We start from the raw sequence: 16,102 nt of genomic DNA on the forward strand, positions 1-16,102 counted from the left end.
GTATACAATAATTGGAAGTTACATCATTTCATAATTTAATAAAAACAATTACAAGCATAAAGGAATGTTTATTCTGATAGCTAAATAAAATTCAGAATTTGGGATATACATATAATGAAAGTGTGCTTTAAGTAGTGAAAGTGGAAGTGAACTATGCACATTTTACCTATACCCTCTTTTCATTTGGGTGTAATGATGCATGTCTGTTTATTCATAAGTATTTATTTGTGAACAATAATAATTCCACAACAGGTGAAGAAAGATCGAATACAAGTCGAGCATCAAATCATTGTATCTGATTTGGAAGGCAACCTCTTGAAGAAATTAACTGGTACTGATGGCAGTTTGCTTCGAAACCGAGGATGACGCAGCATGAAGAGGCCAACGATAATTGCTATAAATTGGAATGGAGTAATGTAAATGAATACAGCCCAGATCAGTGAGAAGATGATGAATATAGCTGTTGCCCTCGAGTCTCTCCAACTCAGTAAGGCTTGAGCTCTTTCGCCTTGAGTGGCTAAATCTCCAACCACAGTTTGTACTCTACCTCCCACACTTCTCAATCTGTCGTACCTCATTCGAACAATATCAGCAGGTCTTGTAGTTGGAAAAGTGTCAAATTCCTCATCCAATTCATCTGGATGACAAGCTTCTGCCTGTGAAAGCCTAGCATCCATGTGAGGTGGATTCCTTGGCCGGAACCGGTAATTCCAAATCCCAATCACAAACAAGTAAAGAAAAATGGTTGGCAATATCAATTCAGGGTAGCAAACAAGTATCAAGAACAAGACATGAACAAGGCAGGTTGTAATTGGGTTTCTCCAAGTGCAAATGTCGTTAAGCCATTTACACACAGCAGTAAAACCCGAGAGTAGTGACATTATGCGATGAAAATTGGCTTTGCTTCTCCTTAGACTCCACATATGGTAATCCACATCAAGCATATACTCAACTGATTCACGTCGAAGTGGCGGCTCAGCTCTTGCTAGCCTTGCTGCCACAATCTGCATGGCCTGATAGCGGAGCCAATCAATGTGTCTAACAGGTATCGGTTGAACATAATGCATTTTGGGAAGCAAAGGTCTCGAATATTGAGCTACCATATTAACCCAAGCTGTACAAGTAAACCTCACAGCCAAGTGCAGCTCTCCATTCTTTTTTAACCCATTAGGTTGAAGAACCAAAAGAGGATAATAATGAGTATAAACTCTATCAGTTTCAAGAGTTGATAACCTTATTCTCACCTTTCCAATTCTCTGATCTTTGTGGTCACTGCTACCATTGAGGTGGTGATTGTCAAAAACACTAACTGTGATCACAGTGCATGGATCATGAACCTCCCATGTATACTGCTCATTCCATCTAGGGGACAGTGTGTCAAGGAGAGTTCTTGTTCTAACCCATTTGTTTCCATACTTGGCAACACAGTATGCATCAGTAGTTCTACCATCTTTGCCCTTCATAGGTAGCAAATTCCGGGCACTAAGTATCCCGAGTTCGAGATATCCAATGTTTTTCCTCCTCAAGTGTTTCGAAGACGGTTGAAGATCACTGCTGAAATGAGTCGACTCATCAAGAACATGATACCCTGCCTCAAGACAAATTCGGAGATGAATCTTACTCGAGAATTTCTCCTTCTTTCTCTCCGTTTCTTCCTCCCCGACCGCACTAGGTCTATGAAGATTGAACCAACGAGCATCCGGAAGCTTTCCGGTCTCCAATCTTTGCGGAACATTTCTCACCGACATAATCTCCCTTCCCAAGATTTCAATATTGTTAGGACCAAATTTGTCCTCAACTGTCACAATTATAATATCCTCAAAAGGTTCAGCTGCCACAAACATAAGCTCCTCGTTCCAAATAGGGTTAAAGCCTCTCATTTGAGAAACCCTTGTGAATCTCATCTGACTTCCTAGCTGAACCCTAACAGAAGCTTGTGGAACTCTTCCTTTATCATGAGGAACCAAATCTTGAGCTTCAATCACTTCAACTCTAAGATAATAAAGCTTAGGAGTAAAATACACCTTCGATCGCGTATTCGAGAGGTTCGCGTGACTAACATTATGAGCATCAGAATGCCATGCCTCAGGAAAAGACTCATCAGCTTGTGTTCCCATCCAAACAGCAAGCATAATTTCACCATGATTTATCTTCATCCCATTTTTATCCTCCAATCTATACCACTGAGGAGCCAAAGGACTATCCGGCGGAACCCTAACCGGCACTTCATTAAGATCAAACGTAATCCTACCAACAAAATCATCTTTACTGATGAGATCTTTATCCTTCACAGTAACTTCAAGTAAATTTGATTGCAACCTCTCCTTCGAAAACGCAAAGATTTGCTTCCAAACAGGATGCTGATTCTTATCTAAATGCTTTGTAACACCTTTGTAGTTACCAAGTTTCACTTCCACATAAGGGTCAAGACTTCCTGTTATATCCATCACAGGAAGTTCTTTTGCTTTCACAACATTCACATACAAAAAATGCATTGGTTCAACTAAATCATAAGTAGTTTCCACCTTATTCCCTCCTTTATACCTCAACCTAGCTGCAAGTGGTGGAGATGTTTCCACCAATGCATATTCTGGATTCTGCTTTGGGATCTGCATTAACATAACATTTGGAGGTCCTGATTTTGCATAATCAACCCTTGTTTGAGTTTCAACTCTTGGTGTTTCAAAAGATGCAAAATTTGCACCATGATTAACAGGAGGAAAAGCAGAAGCAGGAGCAGGAGCAGGAGCATGACCATGACCATGACCATGACCATGAGAATGAGAAGGTTTTTCTTTTTCAGTTCCAATGGAATGAAAAGTTCTAACTTCTTTTTCTTTTTTCTTCTTATTTTTCTTCTTTTTCTCACTATCACTAAATATGCTTTCTTCATCTTCCACGTTTATGTTAGTGTTGATTTCTTGTAAAGGAATTTCCTCATCAGGGTCAGGCTCAAATGATTCAAAAGATGATGTTTTTGCTTGTGAATGTTGTGGAGGAGGGTGAGAATTAGGTGTAGGGGGTGTATTAGCAAAAGGGTCATGAAAAGCAAACATTTTTAAAGCAATATCACCTTTTGAATGTTCAAGAGGGTAACGTTTGATAGTAGATTCAGATTCAGATATAGGAATAGAATCACCTGAAATTCTCACCTTTCCAAGAAAATTCTTCTTACTATTTGGATTTTTGTCATTGTGATTGTACACACCAACTTCAACTGTTTTGTGAGCAAGATCTCTTGAAGTGTTTATGTTGAACATAAACTTTTCATTAAAATAAGGATTTTGGTCTTGGTGTTTGGTTTGTGTCTTCACTTGTTGTTCATCAAAGTTTATTTGAACATAAGGGTTGGCTGAACCTTTTCCATCTTTTGGAATAAGGTTACTAGCATCATGAACTTCCACCACCAATCTGTTCATCTTGATTGTATTTGAATAGTAAAGTTTTGATATTTGAATGAGAAGGCTAAGTTGGAGTTGGAGGGTTCATTATTCAATAATAATGTTTGAGAGAAAGAAAAGGAGAATTTTCTTTTAAAAGTGGTTAGTGAAGGGAAGAGTTTTTATTAAAATTTAATGATTTTAGTATAATTTGAAATAAGCCTAAAGGAGAGTTGGAAAGTTCATTATTTAATAATAATGTTTGAGAGAAAGGAAGGGTAACTTTGGCGCAACAGATAAAGTTGTTGTCGTGTGATTGAAAGATCACGAGTTTGAGTCTTGGAAATAGTCTCTTGTGTAAAAAATAAGGTAAGATTGCGTACCATACACAAAAAATAATGGTAACCCCCTATCTCAAATCCTGCGTATGCGGAAGCTTTAGCAGACCGAATTACCCTTAATGTTTGAGAGAGAAAGAAAAATAAAAAGAAGATATTTTAAAAGTGGAGAGTGAAGGGAAAAGTTGGTTGGAATGGAAAAGAAATAGACATAAATGGGAATAGGAGAGAGGGGCCAAGAGAAGGAGGTAGTGGTGGTGATGAGATGCTCATTTGGAGTATGAAGACAGAAACATTTGTTGAGGAGAGAGAAAGAGAGGGAGAGGGAGAGGGGAAATGTACATAATATTTGGTGGCCCCTTTGATTGATTCATATGGTTTTGATAGGAGGAGATTTAGTGTGGTACCTTCCTTTCCATGTCTCTTTGCTTAGGGTGAGTGGTTTTTGGAATGAAAAGTAAGTACACTCACATTGTTTATTTAACTTCAAGACAAACCAAAATGTATGTATATACACAATTGGTTTCTTCAAAATGTATGTATACACAATTGGTTTCTTAAAAAAGGATTTAATTATATATGTAGTAATAAGGAACTAATCTATAAGTAAAAAAAATCTATGACCACATATTTAAGAGACTTAATTATCCATCAAATATATCACATTATATTGGTTCACAATTAGATTTCTTTAATTTTATAGATTTTGTACAAATTTATTTGTGATATAAATACATAAATAATACACTTGTATTGGATACCTAGTAAAACATTTTTTTTTCTTTTGTTAAAAATCAAACTTATTATATTTTTTTTCTTATGGTTGTGTTGACTTCTTTTACATATAATTATTTCTTTTTTAGGGGTTTACATATAATTATTAATTATTTTGATACAAATTATAATTATTAAATATTGGTGTTGTTTTGGTTGTAATCAATTATGATGACGTGTGATTAAAGATGAGGATAAAATTTAGGTGGATGAAATGAAAAAAATACACAAAGAGATCAATAGGTGTGGGCCAGATGGAATACAATTGAACATTCAAACAAGCACTATGATATATAATATGATAAATAATAAAAATAACATTTAAAAAGAAAAAGCAGAAAACACTTTTGATAGGATATAGGATATTTCCCTTTCAAAGTAATTAAGGTGGATCCATTATTATTCAACTTAACCGCTTATGTCTTTTGTCCAAATGGTCGGCGAACATAATAGTCCTGCTTTTGGGCAAAACAATTTGGTAGTAGAGGAATGCTATCAACATTTTATAAAGAGTGTTGCTAGCATTACTCTTTGGTAGTATTACATGTACTACCTTAATTATTATTATTTTTTTTAACACTACCTTGATTACGTATGTGTTCGATTACCCATGTAACAACTTTTTATTAGATTTTATTTACCTTCCGATCAAATATCTTTTTGAAAATTGAAAAATAACACAAATAAAAAAGTAAACGTTTGATAGATCGCGTTAACCAGTCAGCATACAAATCAATTTCAATATAATTTCTTTTATAAGAGGTTAAATTAATTCTTTAATATTGACATTAAAGAGAAACAACAAATCTAAGAGTATATCTCTCAAAACAAAAAAAACAAATCTAAGAGTATATGTTTTAAGGTTCAATATTAACACGGTTAGATCTACCCAAATAAATTAATATCAATATAAATTACAAAACCAATTTTAGAAAATGATTTAATTTTCTAAAATAATTCAAGATAAATTTTCAAATGTATAATATATACAAGATATTTAAGAAATTATAAGGTGTCGCTGTTGGTGTGGCACCTTCTGCGCAATCGTCTTCCTACAAAAGACAATCTGGTGCATCAGTGTATTCTTCTTCCAGCGGACAGCGGGTGTGTAGCTGGTTGTGATCTTACCGAATCAGCATAACACCTTTTTCTGAATTGCAACACTTTTAGCAACTTATGGTCAGATGTGCTGAATTGGTTAGGCATTTCTTTGGTGTCTTTTGGTGAGCTTCGACATCATTTTCTTCAGTTCACCAAGATGGTGGGTATGCCAAGATCTTCTCATTTATTTTTAACGGTAATTTGGTTTGCAACTGTTTCGATAATTTGGAAGGAAAGGAACAATCGTGTATTCCAAAATACGGTTTCCAATCTTTCTATTCTTATTGAAAAAGTCAAGCTAAATTCATTCTTATGGTTGAAATCTAAACAGGCAGCCTTAGTTTATAGTTATTATGATTGGTGGAAACACCCGTTGTTCTGTATGGGTGTCAACTTGTAATTTTTGTTTTCTGGTTGGTGCGTTTTTGGGCACCATGATCTTGTAATTATGTAAACTCTTTTGTGGTGTTTCTTCCTTTTGCGCGTCTTGTGTGAGTGGAAACATCTTTGATAAATATATCTCATTTTGATTTGTTCAAAAAAAATTATAAGATATATTCAAAATTAATACATATCCAAAATTATAAGAAATTTTAAAAATATAAAAAAGTTGAATACATTAAGATTTGTCAAAAAATGATGAGATTAAAACGATATTTGAATGACATAGAAAGAAAATACGAAACCAAAAAAAAAAGATCAATATACAATATCATATAAAATCCATAAAAAATAATTAATGAGACCGAAAAATATAATAACATACAAGCATAGTTTTTCTTCAAATATTTAGATAAAAACCGTGGCCACTATAGATATCCCTTCTAACTTCGTCTCTATTTGAATTTTGGGTTAAATATGGTTTTGGTCCCTATAAAATTGGGACCTTTTAAGTTTAGTCCTTACTTAATTTTAATAGGGTTGTTAGTCCCTATAAAAAAAATTATGCACTCAATTTTAGTCCCTACTAAATTTAAATTTGTTTAATTATGCTTAAACTTTTATGATTTTGAACAATTTTTTGCAGAAATGTTAAGAACATTACTAAAAGTTCATCTGCAAAAAATTATTTCAAAATTTTATTTCTATGTCCAGATTTCTATTACTTTTATCTTAAACTTTTGTCTTTTAAATAAAATCATATTTAATTCATTTCATGTTAAAAAATTCTAAATTAACTTTTGTAATGTTCTAAACTTGTCTCAAAAAAATCGTTCAAAAATTTAAGAGTATAAGGATAATTAGAGAAACTCTGTTTTAGTAGTGACTAAAACTACATGTAAATTATTTTTATAAGAACTAAAAAAACTATTAAAATTAAGTAAGGACTAAACCTAAAAGTTCCAAATTTTATAAGAATCAAAAACATATTTAATATTTGAATTTTTTATGATGATGTTTGTCAGACTCACACAAGAAAAATATATCTTTCATCCAATAAACTAGATATGACGACAGAATGAAAAATAGTCAAGCTACATTAGGTTGACGGCGCATTAGTATATATATCTACAAGATACAAGATATGTTTGGGGATGACTCTTCATGCATTTAAGGAGGATTGCTTGCCCCAATTGCTGGACCAAAATGGTACTATCAACAGCTAGAGATGATACCATGCATGTGAAGCAGCAGGAGCTTTGATTTCTTGAATCTTGATCAGCAAATTATCGTGTGGTCATTACGTTTGTAATTATTTGAATTAGCCACGAATGTTTGTAATCGAACATATATTAAATTTGAGTATTTTTCTTTTTATTAAGTAGGTAAAATGAAATATGTTAACTTTTTTGGTAGTGTTCGGTATTTGAACCCGAGAGACAAATGAAATATATTAACTAAACTTATAAGAAGTGTCAGAAGAAAGCTAAAGAAGAAAAATATTTGTTACATCAGCAAATTAAGAAAATTCAAAGCGATAAATCACATAAGCGGCGCACTAAATAATACAAAATAAAACTGAAACTAAACGTGTACTCTCAAACATAGAAAGGGATTAAACCATCGTATATAATAATCAAAAACAATATTAGTATGATTTACCTTCAACCACATTGGAGCTTAAATTTTAGTCCTTTTCACTTTAGCTTAAGAAAAATTTAAAGATTAACAGTAATCTATTTTACATTGTGAATAGATTACTTGATCATACTCATCCTAGTTTACCTTTGATTAGTATAATATTAAAACTATTATAAATGCATCACCCTTCAAAAATAAACTGTAAATGCATCAATAATTCAAAATTTCAACTTAATTATAAAGCAAAAATATATCAAATTGCCGTAATAAACTAATATGTTCTCAAACTTGTATACATAATTTCATCAAATCATAAAAGATCCAAAAAAAATCATCTAAAACAAAGTTTAATCAGTTTTTAAAGTTATTAAATGTTAAAAACTATTAATTTCTTCAAAATCGAATAAAATTTGGTAAAATCGAAATAAATTTACTTGATTTCATCTGATACTAATTTGAAAATATGAGTACTTGCGAGTAACATTCCAACCTTCAGGATGACGAAGTACTATATTTGTTTACACAAAACCTACAGACATTGAGTTTAAGGTTATGCTCTTCCTAAAGCGGGAGTGTTTAATCTACATACACTTGTACTTATATCGTCGTTGACGCTGTTCAACGAAAGTCGTAGATTGAACATCTTACTAAAAAGATTTTTGAAATAAAAAGTTGCTCAAACCCTTATAGAATCACGACTCTGATACCACTCTCTGATGATAGAGAAAGTTAGAGGATGATCTATATTAAATTCGAATCAATCATACAAGTAAAATAAACATCATTTTTTTACCTGAAATTTTAAAGCATTAAGTCTTTGACTCCTCTCAATCAACTTCTACACATGTTCAACAAACTTGGCCTACTTCGTTGATCCACGTTGGGTCAATATCTATCCATGGGACAATGCTCGATTACGACAACTTCTAATTGCAAGCTTCTATTTAGATCAATGATTGAGGTAGATGTCGGTTTTCATATACAATTTATTAGCATTTTATTTTTAAGAGTGCATTTTTCCTATTTGTTTTCTCTTTGAGTTAATTCGTCTATAAAATATAAACAAAAACAAAAATCTTAAAATATGTATTTACTTTTCTTTTAAGATATTGGAGACTAGGGAGGAAAAAAATGTACATGTTTTAATTATATATAGTTCTTTAGTCAGGTATCAAGTTGAATAATATCGCAATGAATAACAAATTCTCTCTTAAAACATTAATATCGATGCATTTTTATAACTGAGTTTGAATTAAATTATTTTTTTAAGCTGACGACTTTTTATCATCTCATTCAAGTAACTATTGATGATTATATTTAACAAAAAATCAAACTAACACAGTGAAAGATTAAGGTGAATAATTGATTCTTGTTTTTACTTTTCTTTTTTGACAAAATATATACGTGTATTTGTTTCTTAAGTTTTTTGGTAGTGAAGTTGGCATCGTGTCGCTGTACTCCACATGGAAGTGCATGCACATGCCAGCTTTTGTGGTCATCACTTTCTTCTCATATTTATCTATCTATTACGCCCTTTTCAGAAGAATGTTATAAACCAATAGAATATACTCGAATAAACGTCTCTGTTGTGTATATCTTATAAAAATGAATCACATCTTTTTATATAATACTTCCTCCGTCCCGAAATATCTGACCCATTTACTAAAAAAAAATGTCCCAAAATAACTGAGTCATTTCAATTTTCAATACAACTTTCATCATTCCCAATACAATATAACTCTAATTAATACATAAACGTCTCTGTTGTGTATATCTTATAAAAATGAATCACATCTTTTTATATAATACTCCCTCCGTCCCGAAATATCTGACCCATTTACTAAAAAAAAATGTCCCAAAATAACTGAGTCATTTCAATTTTCAATACAACTTTCATCATTCCCAATACAATATAACTCTAATTAATACACTTTCATCATTCCCTATTCAATATATTCCACTTTCCCCTTTATTTATATATTTTTCTTAATCTGTGTGAAAAACCAAACTGGCTCAGATATACCGGGACGGAGGGAGTATTATGTATTTAATACTAATAACTAATTTTACCTATTCAGTACTTATAATAACATTTACATCCATTAATTTAAAGCTTTCATATACATAATTAAATATTTCTGTTTAGTTTTAGTTTTGTTTTTTGTGTTGGATTTTAATTTTAAAATATTTTATTTTCTTTATGTCTGATTTTAATACTTTAAGAACAAGGTATCAACAACCGTTGGTTAGAGTGCATATGCTTGAGAACCTTTAGGAAGTGTACCTAAATTTGATTCTTAGATGGGGGACATTTATTTGGGAGGTCAGAAAACTCAACAGATTATTATTGATTCTCATGCGCACTTGGGTGACATAATGTCACCGTGACATTAAATCTGAGTCACACAACACACATTGCCACACAACATTTGAGCCACACATCTGGGCCACACAACACATCTGGGCCACACAACACAACACCTTTGTGTGAACCAGATTTAATGCACGGTGACATTATGTCACCTAAGTATTTTCCCAAAAATAGAGACAAATTTGATGAACCAAAAACTAGAGACACTTTGATGAATGTATAGAGTTAAATACTTTAATTACAGTTGTAAAAAAAAAACTAAGAAAAATGTAAAAATAAAGAGATGTTTTTAATTAAAAGTAAAACAAGAAAACTTTTTTTTTAAAAGCTAGGTCCTATCTAATTCATCCTTAATTAAAATGGGTATTGTTTATGCCAAGAAAAAAAAAAAAAGTATTGGTTGTCATTCGTCAATGTATATCAATGACCGACATACAATTTTGACTAACAAGCAGAAAAGGGTCCACTTTCTATACGAACTCATAAGTGCCTAGACTTCTAGTCATTTGTTTGGTAACTAATAACTATATTGTAATCTATGACAAATTTCAACACATATTCTTTATCTTAATTTTTGTATTAAGATAGCTTTTGATCCTTTTCGTCCCTTCCCTTAATCTTTTCTGTTTAAATATGGTTATACGGTTGGATTAGTTAACCTTCATTGTTCAATCAGTTAAATATGTTTCATTACGAATTGTATTGCTATATATTAGACTCCCTCAACCTGAGACCATAATTTTAAGTAAACAATCAAAAAAACCATGTTAATTTTAATAAATTATAAAGTTAAATATGTCTTTTGTCTTTATAAATATACCAACTTTTTATTTTAACTTATCTAAAATATTTCTTCGATTTTTAATCCCTTAAAAGTTTTTTATCTTCACTTTTGATACATCCTTTTAAGTAAACTTTATTAGAAGTGTAAAAATTTTCAACGGTGCATCACAATGAAATTTTAAACAAGTACACATTCTGAAATAAAAGACTGTCATGAATTTGTGATAACATTATCTTATTTTCTGGGTGATGGGAGGTTCATTTATGAAAGGTCTCGGTTGGCACCGCTTGTTAAGTTTTTTAATGGACCAAACTTTATTTTTGGGTTGCATTTTAGGGCTTACCAGCAAGAATGCAACTCTTTTCACTTTTATTTTTGCTCTTCACACTTTACGAATATTTTTGCGGCATGTGAAAGCAAAAAAAGAAGTGAGAAGACCAATTTTCTACCACCAAGGTCTCGGTGATTGGGCTCGTCCTACCTTTATAAAGAATTATTTTAAAACTTTTTTTCTATCCTATTAACTTTTCACACGCCATAAAAAAAAATTAAATTGTATCGCCCGTATTAAATAATCCAAAGTGTAATTCAACACATATAGAAAACATAATTAGATGAATCAAACTTTCACGAAACACGCCATAAAAAAAAATTAAATTGTATCGCCCGGATTAAATAATCCAAAGTGTAATTCAACACATATAGAAAACATAATTAGACGAATCAAACTTTCACGAATTTCGTGAAAGGATAACCAAGAAAGAATCTAATTTGATCAATCTTTTGAATTGTACTGATCAAATATAGAGAACATGATTTTAACGGTGGATTCTAGGGTGAACCATCAATTAAGTGGTTCATCGGTGTACCACTAATTTTAACCTTTAGATTAAATAGACCCACATGATTTAGTTATTCATCACCGCACTGGATCATTGCACATTGCATCTCTCTCTTCCCTACCAAATTTCTTCTCTCTCGGATGTTCATGGCTGCATTTTCTGCAATCGAAAATGAAATTTTTCTCTGAAACGTGTTTTTCAAATTGTTTGCAAATTGAGATTTACCAAACCTAGTTGAATTTAGTTTTTTTTTTAAAGAAAAAACATGGGAACTAAGTTTGGTATCAGAGAAAGGGAATCGGTCAAAATACCATTCATATAATGTTGCTTTATAACCATTGCTAAAGCTGTTTATAATGAATTTCGTCATGATTTTGACGCAAAGAAATTTGGTAGGGAAGAGAGAGATGCTCTCGTTCTAGAGCTTCATCAAAGTGAACTGAACACGCCCATCTAAGTAGATCGTTGTACGACGCTGCTCAAACTTTCTATATTTGACTGGTTCGAATTATATAATCTATAATACAACATAATCCAAAACACGTTAAACCCTTTAAACCACAGGTTTTAATATAGTCTAAACCCATTTCAGATTACATTCAAACGGATTACATTGGAACTAATATTGAGAATAAGTTCGAATTACATCATACCAGTACTGAGAACAAGTTCGAATTACATCATCTATAATTGTCTATAATTTAAATAGTAACTTGGTCAATAAATCTTTAAAGTGTGAGATCATTTCAGATGGTCAAATATGATGCTTCACTGTTTTTTCTTTTTGGTATTACACATTTTGATCGACTTAGATAAACTATATGTTCAACAGTTGCATATAAATACCCTTCCCTTCTTTCATTTTCCTCATTCTAATGTAAACAATCTATACGTCAAGATCGAGTTATTACATGAAATTAGAACACACTTACTTGTAAACGATGATTACCGGATTCGCCGAGATTTGAGACAAGACTCTTCCTTTACCTTTCACATGCTCCGGACTTAGGGTTTTCAATGGGGCAAACCGCTAATGAGCAGAATAGTCAGAGTGATGGCAAAGGGGACCTAGCCTCTCTATTTATAACCGTGCAACCCTAGGCACCACCCATCATGGGCCTAGTGTCTGGGCCTACACTATGTTTCTACACAAATCAGATTAAGTGCCCAAAAACCCATTATCTATTGATCACTTTTATTAGGGCCTAAGCATCATCAAATGGATCACAACATCAGTCCGTTTTTATTAAAACCAAAACCAACAATTGATTGCAGCCCACAAATTATTAGAAGAAATTCTAACATTCTCCCACTTGGGCAAAATCAATTGTGTATTTAAAATAAAAATAATGAAAAATAAAATAAAAATATTTTTGAAAACGACTCTCGGACTGATAACAAACTTCCTAACGTGGCCACTACATGATCCCATGATGCAACACTTAATAAAGACTCCGTCCAACTAAGAACTGAATGATATCGAATCATGGCGGTAGTTATATCCTTAATTGATACAACACCTTCCATGGTTACAAATATCACCAATTCCGTCGACTAGTCATTTGTGTAGAGTGTAGCAAGAAATGATATGTCAACGTGATCATCGACCATACTATCATTTTCATTGTCGATCCTCAATTTCTCTCAATGCCTTAAAGCCAGAGAATTTATGTGATTTCTCTCAAATGCTTAAAGCCAAAGAAATTATGTGATTTCTCTCAAATGCTTTAAAGCCAAAGAAATTATGTGATTTCTCTCAAATGCTTAAAGCCAAAGAAATTGTGTGATTTCTCTCAAATGCCTTAAAGCCAGAGAAATTATGCGGTCCACGGAAAACCACATTGCCTCAGCTCCAAAATAGTGTCAATCACCGGCATAGTGATCCCAACGACACTGAGCTCTAATTTTCACACATAATACATCAGCTCCAAAATAATGTTAACAGCCGGCATAAAGATCATGTCAACATTGAGCTCAAATTTTTCACATGTAATGCCTCAGCTCCAAAATAGTGTCGATCACCGGCATAGTGATCCCTTCAACACTGAGCTATAATTTTTTCACATTTGATATTTGATATATACAAGAATTCATCTCATCATCAATAATTAAATTGAATGGAAATTCACATCAATATATCAAAGAAAATAAGTGAAAGAAAAATTCATCATCAAAAAATTAATAATATAAAATTCAAACTCCCACTAACCAAATGCATCAAAAGAATTCACAGTATTCATGTTATTCAAAATGACTCTTGAAAACAATGAACCTAAGTCATTTGGTTAAAAGAACAATTAATGTCAAGGTTAGGAAGCCAATGAATGTAATAAATAATTCATTACCATAAATTATAGGAGTTGGGAGCCACTAATTTCATTTTCGACAATTTCAAAGGGTTCAAAAATGCTAGTTGTAACCTTTGGTTTTAGTAAGTTTGCTTCTAATGCAATCCACACAAGTACCTGGATCATCAAACTTTAAGAAAGGTAGAATATTTACTTTGATTAATTTCTCAGCCCTTTCCCCAATAAATATGATCCAAGTGTTTATGTCATAAAGTAAAGGATGTCTTCCTCAACATTAGACCTAATAGCAACAAAAGTTTTGACAATGAAAGACTAAGCAAGGTTATGTGAAATCAAAGACAACTTAAATAAACTATCAACAAAAGATCCAGGGAGTCATGAACCATCTACTAGAGACAATTTATATAGATGAACAAAGGATGAAGCAAGGTTATGTGAGTTTAAACTCAAACTTAGTTTTCTACCTCCAAGAGTAAAACTAAAACAAATTTGCTCCAACAAGGTAACACAAACAAGTTTCATCCTAAATGAAGGTTACGTGAAAGATATTTTTCAAAACAAGTTCAAAACTAGAATGTTAAATTATGGTGACATCTCCCACTGACTTCAAAATTACTCCTAGATATTAATTTGAAATTAAGTTGACATCTCCCACTGACTTCACAATTACTCCTAAATTACAACATTGTCAGATTTTTACGTCCAATAACTTTTCATTGACACATGGAGACCATTATGGTCAGATACTTTAACTTGTGAGTCATCTCCCACTTACCAAAAGGTTATTTCAGTTCAGACATGTTCTCCTAGAGATAACTCCAGATCTTACTTCCATTTCTTACGGTTTGACTCGGTTAAGATCTCAATGGAAGTAAAACAATCATTCATTGATAAGGAAAAAAATGAATGAATTAAAATATGTCATAAGACGTCATAAGACAAAATATAGCTTAAAATAAACAAGCTATTATAACGAGGCCAATATAATTATACAATCACCTTTGGGCAGAATGCACAAACTAAGGTTGAAACCCAAGCCAAAACCTCAATTGAGTTAATCAATGAGGATACATTGAACTTGGGAAATTGTCACCTTTGGGCAGACAAATTCATTGGTTCAACATATACTCCAATAACTCCATCTTATATAAGTTAATCAATGAGCATGCATAATAAAAGCATAACAATTATCCATTGAGGAAATATACGAGACAAAACATGAATGCATCAAAATATATCTTTTGACAAGATATAGCTCACAATAAACAAGCTATCACAATGAGGCCAATATAATTGTACAATCACCTTTGGGCAGAATGTACAAACTAAGGTTATAACCCCAGTCAAAACCTCAGGTAAGTTAATCAATGAACATGTATTGAATTCAGAAATTTGTCACCTTTGGGCAGGCAAATTCCTTAGTTCAAAACATTCTCCAATAACTTATCCCAAATAAATTTTTAATTGTAAAATGCAATAACCACCTTTGGGCAGGAAACTACATGTTACAATTAAAAACATTCCTCAAACTACAAAAGGAAATTTCATCAATCAATCAATAGAGGCGGTCCCACTTTGGTGGTAACGACCTATATCAACGCAAGAAATTCTTTTTGCATAGGAATCAATTACTCTTGTCAAAATATGACACAGAAAAAATATGCATCATTTAAATGCATCTAGACTGGTCAATATCGTTTCAATTTGCATTCATCATAATTTTGTTTGATACAATGCGGTAGAATAGTACGTTAAAAGCACATAGAAGAAAATCAAGATATCATTATCTGTTATCCTTTTGGAAGAGTACTATTACCGCTAAACTCATAATCTCATTAACAAGTAATGATTTAAATCAATTATCTACGCAGCGGAAATATATGAGACTTGAATTTTACCACAATTGAGGATAAAAGACAAAAGAGTCACAAAAAAATATTTAATAAAAGACTATAATATCCTCAATGTAAGTCTCCATAATAAACAAAAGAGTATTTTTCAACAAAGGATATTTGTTTCTCATTTATAGATAATTGATGACATGTAAGATTCTCCCACTTGATAGAGAATGATAGTTGGATTATCAATCCAAGATTTTTAAAACATTCAAACAAATATTCAACTATATTCTCTATCACACAATGGTTATGTCAATTAATATTACACCAATAGGATATGCCC

At 32.1% G+C, this 16,102-nt stretch overlaps 1 protein-coding gene across 1 annotated transcript; it reads right to left on the bottom strand.

Annotated features, from left to right (window-relative positions):
• Positions 1-11: 11 nt before the first annotated feature.
• On the bottom strand, positions 12-3,419 carry LOC146927675 (C2 calcium/lipid-binding plant phosphoribosyltransferase family protein). Its single transcript, XM_085700923.1, has one exon. It carries the CDS (start codon positions 3,417-3,419, stop codon positions 282-284), a length of 3,138 nt encoding a protein of 1,045 aa, XP_085557049.1. The 3' UTR covers positions 12-281.
• Between the last annotated feature and the right edge of the window lie 12,683 nt (positions 3,420-16,102).

This window comes from Medicago sativa, chromosome 4, assembly GCF_051527215.1.
Source record: "Medicago sativa cultivar Bolivia chromosome 4, Bolivia_mono, whole genome shotgun sequence".
NCBI lineage: Eukaryota > Viridiplantae > Streptophyta > Magnoliopsida > Fabales > Fabaceae > Medicago > Medicago sativa.